General features: G+C 46.7%; 2 protein-coding genes across 2 annotated transcripts; one reads left to right on the top strand and one right to left on the bottom strand.

The window, feature by feature from the left end:
• The first annotated feature begins 203 nt into the window (after positions 1-203).
• LOC124675303 lies at positions 204-2,559 on the top strand. The gene is made up of 2 exons (XM_047211367.1): positions 204-1,967; positions 2,355-2,559. The coding sequence occupies exons 1-2, from the start codon at positions 579-581 to the stop codon at positions 2,463-2,465; spliced, it is 1,500 nt and encodes a 499-aa protein (XP_047067323.1). The 5' UTR covers positions 204-578; the 3' UTR covers positions 2,466-2,559.
• Positions 2,560-3,704: 1,145 nt separating this feature from the next.
• On the bottom strand, positions 3,705-10,576 carry LOC124673949 (mechanosensitive ion channel protein 1, mitochondrial-like). Its single transcript, XM_047209994.1, has 7 exons — positions 9,823-10,576; positions 9,123-9,394; positions 8,466-8,566; positions 7,584-7,691; positions 6,430-6,651; positions 5,615-5,749; positions 3,705-4,149 (listed from the first exon to the last, which is right to left on the bottom strand). Exons 1-6 carry the CDS (start codon positions 10,560-10,562, stop codon positions 5,648-5,650), a joined length of 1,545 nt encoding a protein of 514 aa, XP_047065950.1. The 5' UTR covers positions 10,563-10,576; the 3' UTR covers positions 3,705-4,149; positions 5,615-5,647.
• Positions 10,577-13,764: the final 3,188 nt, after the last annotated feature.

Here is a 13,764-nt window from a genome sequence, read left to right as displayed (position 1 = left end):
AGAGAGAGCTTGCGGACACGGTGTTTCGTAGGAGGAGCAAAACTTGTAGAGGGAGGAGAGCTAGAGAGCGGTCCGCGTATACGCATCTGTGACGCAGAAGAAGAAAACAGCGTCGTCACGGGCAGGTAATCATCACCCACAAACAACACCTTTCCTTAAATAAGCACGAAATAAATGAACTTGATTAGCGACGGGACATGCAGGCAGTGCAGCACCGGCACGGGAAGAAAGGTGCCAAACCACACCCACTCCGCCGCACCCACAGGAAGAGAAGAGGAGTGAGACGAGGTAGGAGCTGCGCGGCGCAAGAAGGTCACGAACCAGAACCAGAACCAGAACCAGAAGCAGATCAACACGCGGGGGCCGATCCATGGGCGACCTGGCACTCTCTCCACGCACCGTGTAAATCGCCCAAATCTCACTCGCTCCTCCTCCGATACCAACTCAGTCCACCAGTCTACCCCATCCACCCCACCCGCCGCGGCCCAGGGCGAGAGTCAAACCGGAACAGCATTTGCCGCCGACCGTTGCCACCTCCACCACGCCGGCGGGCGGCGGCGGCAGCCACGGCGCCAGGGATGAAGGGAGGCGGCGCCGGAAAGGAGACCGCCACCGGCTCCTTCCTCCGCTTCCTCCTCCTGCTCCTCCTCCCCCTCACCGCCCTCTACTTCTTCTACACCCTCCACCTCCTCCTCGCCTCCGCCGCCACCGCCTCCTCCTCCAACTGCCCGCCCGATTCCACCATCGCCCGCGTCTCCACCACCAACCGCACCGCCACCGCCACCCCCACCGCCACCGCAACGACGCTGCAGCACGTGGTGTTCGGCATCGCGGCGTCGGCGCGGTACTGGGAAAAGCGCAAGGAGTACATCAAGACGTGGTGGCGGCCGCGGGGCGCCATGCGGGGGTACGTCTGGCTAGACCGCGCCGTGCCGGACTCCAACCTCTCCACCTCCACAACCAACCTCCCCGCCCTCAAAATCTCCTCCGACACCGCCGCCTTCCCCTACACGCACCGCCGGGGCCACCGCTCCGCCATCCGCATCTCGCGCATCGTCTCCGAGACCTTCCGCCTGGACCTCCCCAACGTGCACTGGTTCGTGATGGGCGACGACGACACCGTCTTCTTCCCGGACAACCTGCTCGCCGTCCTCAACCGGTTCGACCACCGCCAGCCCTACTACATCGGGTCGCTCTCCGAGAGCCACCTGCAGAACATCTACTTCTCCTACGGGATGGCCTACGGCGGCGGCGGGTTCGCCATCAGCCGCCCGCTGGCCGAGGCCCTCGCGCGGATCCAGGACGGCTGCATCCGCCGCTACCCGGCGCTCTACGGCAGCGACGACCGGATCCAGGCCTGCATGGCGGAGCTCGGCGTGCCGCTCACCAAGCACCCGGGCTTCCACCAGTACGACGTCTACGGGGACCTCCTCGGCCTCCTCGCCGCGCACCCCGTGGCGCCCATCGTCACCCTGCACCACCTCGACGTCGTCGCGCCCCTATTCCCAAACTCTCCCTCCCGGCCCGCCGCGGTCCGCAGGCTCTTCGCCGGGCCCGTCAAGCTCGACCCGGCGGGGATAATGCAGCAGTCCATCTGCTACGACGGCGCCAACCGCTGGACCGTGTCCGTGGCCTGGGGCTTCGCGGTGCTGGTCTCCAGGGGCGTCACCTCGCCGCGCGAGATGGAGATGCCGGCGAGGACGTTCCTCAACTGGTACCGCCGCGCAGACTACACGGCGTACGCGTTCAACACCAGGCCCCTCGCGCGCACCCCGTGCCACAAGCCCGCCGTCTACTACCTCACGCCGGACGCGCGCGGCGGCGGGGAGACAACGGTAACGCGCTACCAGCGCTGGCGCCCCGCAAACGAGACGCGGCCACCGTGCCGATGGAATATCACCGACCCGGACGCGCATCTCGACCGCATCGTCGTGCTCAAGAAGCCCGACCCGGGGATATGGGACCGGGTAATTCTTCTTCTAGTACCAACTCAATTCCTCATTTTCATTTCAGTAGATATACAACGACAAATCATGGCCAATTGCTGTTTAAAAGACAAGACAATGATCAATTTAGTCTAGTAGTAGTACTAGTTGTATGCAAGGTTTAGGAAGACAGTTTAGCAGAGAGTAGCATTCGGGCAAGTGGTGAACTGCAATGTCAAATCTAGAAATATTAGCAAACCATAAACGTTTGATAATTGCATACTAGGTTTGGTTGGTTGACTATCTGCGGGAATGTTGTATGCTAATTAATGATTGCTGATGCCATCTGTTGTTCTCAGACATTGATTTGTCATTAAGGTTTGTTTAGCAATTTTTTCTGATGATGCTTCGCTCACATGGATGTTGCAGTCACCGAGGAGGAACTGCTGTAGAGTGATGTCGTCGCCCAAGGGTGCGAGGAAGACGATGACCATCGACGTGGGCGTTTGCAGGGACGGCGAGTTCAGCCAAGTAGTTTAGTCTGTCCAGACAGATGAGAGTAGGACGATTCTATAATTTTTTTTCTGCCTGTAATTCTTGCTGGAAGATAACAAACGAGGGCTTCGTTTGGTCATCTCCTGCCGTGTTCGTTGCTTCACGAGTCACCAGGTACAAGGACTCGAGCTTTTGGCCGGACTTCCGGCCATCGCTCGCGCCACTTGCTGCCCCCACAGGGTCGACGGTGACGGATGAGGCCGTGCAGGTTCGCTCCCTGTGATGAAGCTGTAGCGAAGTGGTGTGGGGCTGGGATTTGGATTTTGGGGAAAGCTTGGATTCAGGCTTTCAGTGACAAGATCCAGGCATTGAGCCAACACGGAGAGGATGGCAACACGGTTCCGGTGTGGCCCTTGTGGGGGACGTGTATTTATGTACGAAATCGGATCCATGCGTCGGTTCTGGTACTCTGCTTCGCTATGGCCATGGCAAAAGGCAGAACATACCCAGCGACAGCTTGTACAGGGAATTCGCTTGCTTTCTGGCAATACGGACGACCAAATCTACCGGCACCCATGCTCCCCATCATAATTAATCAAGGTCATGTAGAGAGTGTCCATTGATTCCTCCGAACCATCAGCAGCAGATCTATAAATGCTCGCTCAGGCGGGATTCAACAGGTGGCGCACCGCCGCGCTTAAAAACGATTTCATCTTTCAGCGTGCACATGGCCAAGAAAAGGACGTCACATGCCGACCGTCCTAGTTTGATTCATGTCTGCTCCTGATTCTATCCTAGTCCAAGATATCAAAGCAAAGGTCCTGCCAAACTTGAGACTATTTTAGTATCCTACCTCTGCAATGTTAATGAGTTAGATACGTCTACAGTCATTGTTTATTGATTGAGTAGGCAGACTAGCAGTGTCCACACTGCTAGACGCCGTTACTTTACTGCTAATCATTTTGATTTTTTGATGAAGCACATTGTTCTCTTCATGATATACTCAGCGTTGAAGCAAAGTACTACTCAAGCATACGAATAGCTCTATTAGAAGAAGCATACTCCCTCGTTCTGAAGGTCTACATTTTAGCCCTAAAATTTATTCAAAAATTTGCTCTCTTTATTCGATATTGTAATTTTCAATATAGCTTGGATTGGTTGTTTACATATCAATGTAGTGCTTCGTAGTACGAATAGGATCATCAATTCAAAGGCATGCAGATCTAGAAATTAAAAAACAGCTTGAACAAACGACGCGTGTCATACATGTCCCCGACAGCCCGATTCAGGACAAAGCTGCCATCACGTCTATTTATGCGTCCAAACAACAATTACACGCATCAACATGTTCCAGCATTTAGAGTTCCAAGGCCACATATGGGAAAACGCTGGTCCCTGATGCGGTGGGTAAACCGGGCAAGACTTCAGGTGGATCATGATGGTAAGCTACGAGAGTCAGACACCCATCAAGTTACCACAGCTAACACTAAACGAAACAGGGTAACCTACCCGCTAACCAGTATCAGCAAACATAGCGAAAAAGTTTTAACAGGTTGACAGTGATATTCTCCGGCAACAAAAGTGGAAACTTGACCTTTGTTCCAAATGAAACATTCGTATATGCAGTCGACGGTTTGAAGACATGAAAGACTGAGGTCCTTGCCTTCGCACACCAAGCAAAATTTCCTACCCACCACGTATGTACTCCCTGCAGACTAACGAGATTCACCTGCCAAAGATGCAATTCACTCGTCAAAGAATGTACAGATCTTACTTATCCAAGTAATGTAATAAGCAAACCAACTCTATTACTGTATAGAAGGCCAGAAATAAAAAAAATATAGTCCACCCAATCATGTTTTCTTATATTATCCCAATATATACTGTATTAGGCAGCCAAAGTCTATTATAGAAGACTAAAATGAAAAAAGAAAATCGTTCATCCAATCCAATCATGTTTGCTTAGAAACAGAACCAACTGAAATAAGAGGTCAGAGGCAAGCTGCATACTACTTGCACCATTGCATGTCTTGACATGTTAACCTTTAGGGCATGCGATATATAGAGATTGCATTAACCCACAGAGAAAGAAACATGCATGCACATCTAAAAGGACAGTTCAAAATTTTCTGCATGCTAAATGTCTATGGGCAGCTTTTCGGTTTGTGAGGAACTGAAACCATAAAGTGGCGTCACATTTGAGCTAGAAATGGTAAATTCCACAAATGAGTGAATGAAAAAAAAAACACTTAACAGTTTGATACGTTATGAGAACCTGGCAATGGTTTGAAAACTGAACCATACTTCAACTGAACCCGCACAAATATGTCTGTCAACCCAATTCAAACTAAACCCATTCGAATTCGCAAAAAAAAAACTAAACCCATTCGATACTTTTATCAGCCCAACCAAAACAAAACCAGTCGATCTTTCCACCCAAACCGAACTAAACCTAGCCCCCACCCGTGGGTTAAAACCATTTAGTTAAATCAGTTGAAAACAGTTAGCTCTAGTGGGTCGACGCGTCAGCCAGGTAGGTGTCCTTGCCAAGCCCAGAGAGCTCGACGACTCATCCTCCTCCTCTTTTGTTGCAACTCCTCCTTCACCGCCAGCGCCACCTTATCTTTTCAGTTGCTTCATTTTGCCATCCACCGCCATTCCTTCTCGCCTGACACCACCCCTTCATTGCTGCCACCCCCACCCATCTCGACCTTGTACTGCAGCTGCTCAGGCTCCTGGAGGCGGGGCCAGCAAGCTGCACGCAAATGGTGATGGCTGCAGTTGCAGAGGCGGGGCAGGCAAGTGGCGGCGGTCACAGAGGCATGGCCGACATGCAGGGGAGGCTGCGGCTATAGAGGATTTGAGAAATTGGAAGGGCCATCGTGGGAGAGAGACTGTAGGCCTGCAAACCTGCAAACCGATCTCCCCAACCAATAGTGAACCATGGGTTTAACTTGGCTGGAACCAGAACTATTCAAGACCGTACCTGACCATACCCAGCTGTTCTCTACAAGAAACCGAACTAAACCAACCTGTTGTCAAACTCGGCCCATTTACACCCAAACCAAACAAACCCGTGAGACAAAACACACCCGGTTTAGATACAACAATTCGCAAATTTAGTTATGACGGCTACTAATGTATCTTGGATAGTTCATCTACAGGGTACAGAAGCCAAATAATAAAACACTTACCCTACTTGAGTTTGAGAAACATCAGAATCAACATCACTGTGTGGTGATGCGCCCAAATTCAACGCCATGTGACTTGATAATCTTTGCAGCTCCCAAAAGAATGTCTTGTTCTGCATATAGTAACTCGTCCTTTTTCTGAAATGTGCCAGAAATTCATGTCAAGAGACAAAAAAATAAAGAAGACGAAGGACGATAAGTATTCTAAACTCACTAGTACAACAGGTTACAGCACAGTAAGAGCATTGTTCTACGTTGCTACGCCCTTGTGGTGAATTCTGGATAATAACCAAACTATGAATAACTGAGGGAGATATATAAGCGACTACAAGCATCCTATTAGTAAATAGGTAGGTACTGCATTACTGTGGAACATCAAACTGCATTAAGTTGGACAGACTCTGACAAAAAATGGTGTTATGTTCATTTCGAGAAGACAAGGGTACTTTGGATCATATTTCCCGGTCTTGTTGCAGCACAGCTCCAGAGCACCAGTAGCAACTGCAACTTACAACTTGGATTCAACAGAACAGGTTCATATGATGCAATCTAGTAAGTGTTGATCACCATTTTATGCTAAAGGCATTGATAAAAAGAGATACACAACATTTCACATCATATCTTCTCTTCCACTTTCGATCACGGGCCAGGGTCTAAGAGAAACATGCATGCACAAGTACAATATACAACCAGTGTTGCCAGGTCATCACCATTAGACCTTTATCTGGCGCTTACTGTGAGAATTAAGCCACTCATCCAAACAAATACCTTACCAAAATCCAACATAATAGCTATGAAAAATAATAAATTTAACGCACCATTTTTTGGAGGATGCACCCTATGACGAGCTCTCCATATGAATCTTCCAATTTTGAGAGATAGCAGTAAGGAGCATCTGTTTCCAAGATAACATTTGGGTTGGATCTTAACATAGCCCTTATCTCCTCTGAAAATGCAGGAACCTTCTGAATGTCCTCAAGTCTTATAGGAATCCTGGTAACACTAACTCGCGATTTAGCACGTGACCTGTTCACTATAATCTGCAAATTATTCAAAGAACCCCATGTAAGAAGGTAGGTCCCCGCTGGTACTGATAATCCTATTCAATAACAGCAAGACATAAATAATACACTGAAGAAAACAAGCAACAATATTCTTCACATGCATTGTCATCTTTCTAGGATATTTTAACTAAAGAATGAACGAAAACAACATGGTCAAAAGAAAAAGAATGAAAACATTTGAACAACTTTTCTACTCCCAATTCCATTACATCTGGAACGAGGCTAAAAATAGAACAGTTCACTATTAGAAAATCATAAACTGTTAAAAAGGTGCACCCCATGCAAAAAGTTCCCACACATTGTGGTCTTGGTAAAATCCTAACATATTAAGTTTCAGTAAACAGTAGCAAGCTTTAGCAGGATAAATGGCTAACTACTGTGGTCGCTAAGTTCTTAATTTGTTCATATTGAGCTATAGTAACCATCGCTAATCATAAAAAATTGCAATTGCATGAGATACACATGCGAAATTACCACATATTCTCATTTTCACGTTTCCTAGGCATTTCGGATGTTGCTTATGGTGTGTCTAGTGATTATCACATTGATTAAAGATATTAAGTGTATTAGTACTTCAAGTAGTGGAATATTGCATATAAGATGGTTCCAGGGTCATATGTATAAGATATACATCCAAATGTGCAAAGTGGTTCATTCAAGTTGCCTTACGTAATCCATGAAAAACATTTCAGCACAAATTACTAGCTAGAGGAAATCCAGCCTACTGTAGCGAGTGATATCATGTTGCCCAGTGCCAAGAAAAACAACGCACTCAGCAAAATCAGGATTATGACCAACAAATGGAAAATGCAAGATGTTATGCACTGTGACACATAACATGTCACCATGTAAGTATAATGTGTGCTATAAGGATATAGTAGTATCCAGTAAAAGAAGATGTGAGATACCTGACTGGAGAAGAGAGAGTTGGGTACTGTGAAGGGTTGCTTTTCTGGACTGATCAATGATGTAGAAGTGAGTCCTATTTCAACCACCGTACCTTCTATTGACCCAGCCTGCAACAGTTCCTTTTTACTTGAGAGCCTCTATACGTTATGTATTACACAATTATAACAACAAAAGGTAATAATTGGCCTGTGGATATCTATGATTATCTCCAAACATAGGCTTCGTGAGAAATAAGGTAACATCTGACTGACAACAGGATATGATTAAACACATAAAACACTTCCTCCTAACATTATCAAGTGCTGAAAGCACAGTACCATTCGGTTAAGAAAGCACAATACGTGAGAAAATTGGAATATTGGAAAGTGTGTTTATCCATTAATAAACAAACACAGTGGTTATAACTGTATGAGTGGGTTTTCATGGCTTGGGTCAACTTTCTTTCCTCCCTCATAAAGCCTCTCAACGACCATGACTTGGTAATTGGTATCACTTTGCTGGAGTGTAATGTAACGGTTAAACACTGTAAGATTTCGGGTTTATTTTCGTCAGAGCATGCCCTCACATATCTCAAGCTTAAGATGAACATCTCCTTTCTCCTAGGGGATGATAATCATGAACTCATATTTCTCAATGTTATTGTTTGATAACTTACTAGCAACCACTTGCGTTTATCACACAGCAAACCAATCATCACTGTTACCAAAATCTACTATACTAGATAAGAAAATTATACAAGAGTCCAAGGTCAGCGAAATTTCGTAGTGCATATGATAACTCATGGTAGCTCCAGGTTAACGAAATTTCAGAGTACATATGGTAAACTTATGGTTCTAGCAAATATTTGTCCAGAAAAAGTGATCGGATATATGATAAGGCACCTTTATGTATTCTCCAACTGAGAATGGCTGAGACAATTGTAGGGAGAACCCATTCAGCACGTTACCCATGACATCTCTAGCAGCAAAAGCCGTAGCAACACCTGCAGTGTACAGCAAAGTAAAAAGGACTTTAGTTTTGTTCGAAGTATTACCTACTGCAATCAAGAAATATCAGGAGTCATCATACTGAGTAGAAATGGCTGTAGTATTGAAGTGCAGATAACTGAAGACAGTAACATTCCTATATATTTCTGCACTTTAGCATGCATAGCATAAATATACATGAAGTTATACAAGATCCATATTATGCAGCTACTGAATAGGTCCATCATGGATCCATTTCTTGTATCATATCATTCTAATAAACATAAATGACCACATCTCATTTATGATAACTAATTTGTACAGCAGGGTAGGCCAAATAAATACAATGCGGCTTCGGTAAGGAGTAAAAGATTCTTTCAGAAGGAAAAGGAAGATACTGAGATATTCTGGTCTGAGAAGCACATGGCATGACGAAACAAACAATTATTCAGTGCTTACTTGTACACACTATGCTTGGTTATTAAATATTATTTTTTTGCAGACGATGATTTCTGAATGGATTATTATATAGGCATATCACATATTATTCATCAAAACTGTTCCGAATATTACCTCCCACACCACCAACAGTTAATATTGATTGAACAGCTACACCACAAGCCTCAGCAAGACCCATTACTCCAAGTGCAATCAGTCCAATTGACGACACTGTGTTAAATGCTGATAACCTGGCTCTGTCAGTAACTAAGGCAGTTTGGTTGGTCATAGCTTTGGTGATAAAGTTTGCTTTCCACCTATGAAGGAACCAGACAGTAGAGAGAACAAATGCACCCCTCAATGCTTGTGGAAAATAAGGTGTTACGCTTGGTGCCATCACTGCAGCCCTGATGAAGAGAAAATATCAGAAATAATGAGCATTTGCAGAACACAATATGCCACTTTTTATCAGGCTAAACCTTAAGCACAAGTATTCATACAATTGCTGAACATAAATGAATATTGCAGTGTGGTGTCATTAACAAGAAAATAGGTAAAAGAAGCATCCTCGAATTTGATGGAACTGTTTTCTTGCAAATATTAAAGAAATATGGTCAATGTAGAGCATATTATTTTTATAAGGCAGGAGCTGCTTCGACGCTGCCATACAATTACAGTAAGTGCTCCTAAAGAAGATGTGAATTTGTATCCATTAGAGCGAAATGAAAGACATCAGTCCAGATCGAATAGCATGCATAAGAAAAGATTTAGAAAAAACACATGAACATGATAGAAAGTGATAAAGCTCTACAAGGTAAGTTAAAGAGAAGCTCACATCTCTGAAAATGCCATAAATGTGATAAAGTATTTTGCAGGATCCTCCAATGCACTCCAAAGGCTGGTGGGATACGAAGCATCAGTCTTGGTTGAGTTCCCCAAAAGTGCTGATATAGGATTCTGTGATCCATACTGATGAAGCCTCTTCAAGATGACAGGCATGACAAACCATGCCATGACTGTACCAAATAATGTTCCTCCAAGTGGGACAACTACCTTTTCCAGATCTGGATGTGCCTCAAAGAACTGCTGTACATGGGGTGTAACTGCATCAGTCATCTCCTTCACTTTCCTGCCTGCATCAGTCGTAGCATCTATAGTGGAGTTGCGAGCATTTTCAAGGAGGTCCATCCAAGTACCAGCCCCTGTAGTGACAGCCTCTGCGCTTTCAGTAGGAGGAACCGGAACTTCTGGCTTAATTCCGGCGTCTGACGAGTAAGCCCGGCAAATGCTGGAAGCAGCTAAAGGTCCTGGCAATGCATTAGAACTACTGTTTGAAGTAATCATCCATTTAGTCCCCATGTGAGCGGAGAGGGGCACTGGAGAGACTCGAGAGAACCGATCCACTGCCTTGGTGTGGCCAAGAACTGAAGTGCCCAGCTTCGCCGGACGCTTTGCAAAGCTGCTGAACCCCCTCGATGAAGCTGAGGATATAGAAGTCCCGACGTACAGCTCCATGAGATTCTCACCCGCAGCTGCTACAGACGAACGGCGCAAGATTGCTGCAACCCCAGACATCGGCTGCTACTTCAGGAACCGACCTGGCAGGTAATACACAGGAAAGAGTTAACCAAGATGTGAAGAGAAACCGTATCCTGAAATGTGAAATTAATTATTATGCAGAAATGAAGATAGAGTAGACATAAAGCAACAGCAAGGCTAATACTAAACTGTATCAACGGTGAGTAGCAGACCGAGGATAACATAATTCAACAGCAGAGCAACGATGTATGATCTGTCAGTGCTCCCTGGCACGCTGAAACTGAAGTTTCGCCCGCACAGCTAGTACTAAATTTCAGTATTAACCCAGTCACAGCAAACCAAACTTCGCCCGCACAGCCAAAATCAGGTCAATCCGCTGGGGAAATCCGGGTCTACGACTGGAATCGAAGGAACGGCCTACAAACCGACAGCCCCTACTAGTCCCCCGATGCTGCATTTGCATAAACCCACGAATCAGGGCAGGCGACACCGAACCGAACAAGCCAAAGAGCAGCAGCCAAAATAGAACACGCATCGCGACGCCGGAAGTAGCGCCGACGGCGCACGGAGAAGCCTCTACAGGTAGCGACCGCGGCTTCTAGAAGCGGCTAGAACTACGAACCCACATCAGCACCGCAGGAACGGGAACCTTCTGAGTTCTGAACTGACAGCCGCGCCGCTGAATCGGAGAGGGGAGGGGAGGGAGCCGGGGCTTACGGTTTGGAGAGGCGGCGGAGACCCGAGATCCGGCGGCGAGCTTGCTTCGTCCCGGCCCGCCGCGCTTCCAAACCCTCGCCGGGAGAGCGAGAGAGAGCGTGGCCGCGTGGCTGTAGGAAGCTGGACGGCGACGGATTGGCCAAGTTACCTTTCGCTTTGCTCTGTCCTTTCTTTCTTGCGGGAGAGGAAAGGAGGCGACGTCGTGGTGAGGCTGCGAGTGGGACCGCCTCCCTTCCCCCAACCCGCGGCGTGCGCTGCGTGTCCTCTTTCCCATTTTTCTGACTGTAACAAACCTTTTATTTTTCAGGAATGTTTTTCGTTCCGAAAATCGAGCCACTGTGAAGCCCAAGTTGCTCAGCTGAGCAACCCCTGAAGCCCATTTTAGCTAGTGTCCTTTTTTTTTTGGCAAAACCCTGCATTATCCTCACACCAAATTACAAGATTGGGGTTTATTGCATCCTAGTGTATTAAAAATATAATATTTACAGCCTTACTACAAAAATCCAACGTCTAAATGTGCGTCTAAAAAAGGAAAACAGCCATGCGATGTAGAATATATTTGCCTAGTCTTTTTTCAACGGATCCGTCTTTTGATTGGACTAGCTAATTCTATAGAAACAATCCTTGAAAAACTAAATATAAGATTGTACTCCAAAATGGACATGCACAACTCCTCTAACCGCATTCGAGTTGCCTCGTCATCACTTGCATTTTTCCTCCACGTGTCTCCGCCGCTGACTAGAAGCAGACTCGCCACCAACAAGCCCGTCCGCTTCCACTGGGAGTACATATTGTTGAACCTCTGCTCACCGTGAAGGCGACACCAGATCGCCAGCTCAGCAAATTGAAAATTATTCGTCGGGCGCAAGCCATCCTAGAGAAACAAGTCGTCGAGAGACGTCACCCACTGACTCAGACAAAGCAGCCCCACTTGAGAAGCACCCAACAACATGCTCTAGACCCGAAAGTGAACCCCTCGTAGGACTACAGAACGGGTCCTCCAAACTAGAGGTAAAAGGAAGACACAAGAAGACCAAGAACGAGCCGTAGATCGGTCTCTCCCCAACGCGAAGATACAAAAAGAAAACATCGCTACAAAGAGCCAGTGGTGTTGCTGTGTAATTGACCGAGAAAGCATGTGAGCACCCCAAACCGATCAAAGAAAAGATCCTCCTAGTTGACGCTTCACAGATCGGCGAGCAAGCAGTCACATACACGTTCACCAACGTGGGCCGCGGCCCACCATCATCACATGCACGCTCGTCTTCTTCCCAACCTTCTTGCCCACGGTCCTCCTCCACCATGAGCAGTGATGCGTGCAGTTGACACACGTCCGTTGGGAACCCCAAGAGGAAGGTGTGATGCGTACAGTAGCAAGTTTTCCCTCAGTAAGAAACCAAGGTTATCGAACCAGTAGAAGTCAAGGAACACGTGAAGGTTGTTGGTGACGGAGTGTAGTGCGGCGCAACACCAGGGATTCCGGCGCCAACGTGGAACCCGCACAACACAATCAAAGTACTTTGCCCCAACGTAACGGTGAGGTTGTCAATCTCACCGGCTTGCTCAAAACAAAGGATTAACCGTATAGTGTGGAAGATGATGTTTGTTTGCGAAGAACAAGTAAAGAACAAGTATTGCAGTAGATTGTATTTCAGATGTAAAGAATGGACCGGGGTCCACAGTTCACTAGTGGTGTCTCTCCCATAAGATAAATAGCATGTTGGGTGAACAAATTACAGTTGGGAAATTGACAAATAAAGAAGGCATAACAATGCACATACATATATCACGATGAGTACTATGAGATTTAATCGGGGCATTACGACAAAGTACATAGACCGCTATCCAAGCATGCATCTATGCCTAAAAAGTCCACTTTCGGGTTATCATCCGAACCCCTTCCAGTATTAAGTTGCAAACAACGGACAATTGCATTAAGTATGGTGCGTAATGTAATCAACACAAATATCCTTAGACAAAGCATTGATGTTTTATCCCTAGTGGCAACAGAGACATCCACAACCTTAGAACTTTCCGTCACTCGTCCCGCATTCAATGGAGGCATGAACCCACTATCGAGCATAAATACTCCCTCTTGGAGTTACAAGTATCAACTTGGCCGGAGCCTCTACTAGCAACGGAGAGCATGCAAGAACATAAACAACATATATGATAGATTGATAATCAACTTGACATAGTATTCAATATTCATCGGATCCCAACAAACACAACATGTAGCATTACAAATAGATGATCTTGATCATGATAGGCAGCTCACAAGATCTAACATGATAGCACAATGAGGAGAAGACAACCATCTAGCTACTGCTATGGACCCATAGTCCAGGGGTGAACTACTCACACATCAATCCGGAGGCGATCATGGCGATGAAGAGCCCTCCGAGAGATGATTCCCCTCTCCGGCAGGGTGCCGGAGGCGATCTCCTGAATCCTCCGAGATGGGATTGACGGCGGCTGCGTCTCTGGAAGGTTTTCCGTATCGTGGCTCTCGGTACAGGGG

This window comes from Lolium rigidum, chromosome 7 (genome assembly GCF_022539505.1).
Source record: "Lolium rigidum isolate FL_2022 chromosome 7, APGP_CSIRO_Lrig_0.1, whole genome shotgun sequence".
NCBI classification, from domain to species: Eukaryota; Viridiplantae; Streptophyta; class Magnoliopsida; order Poales; family Poaceae; genus Lolium; species Lolium rigidum.
The sequence above is the reverse complement of the archived record's forward strand: the minus strand, read 5'-3'. Positions and strand labels throughout refer to the sequence as shown.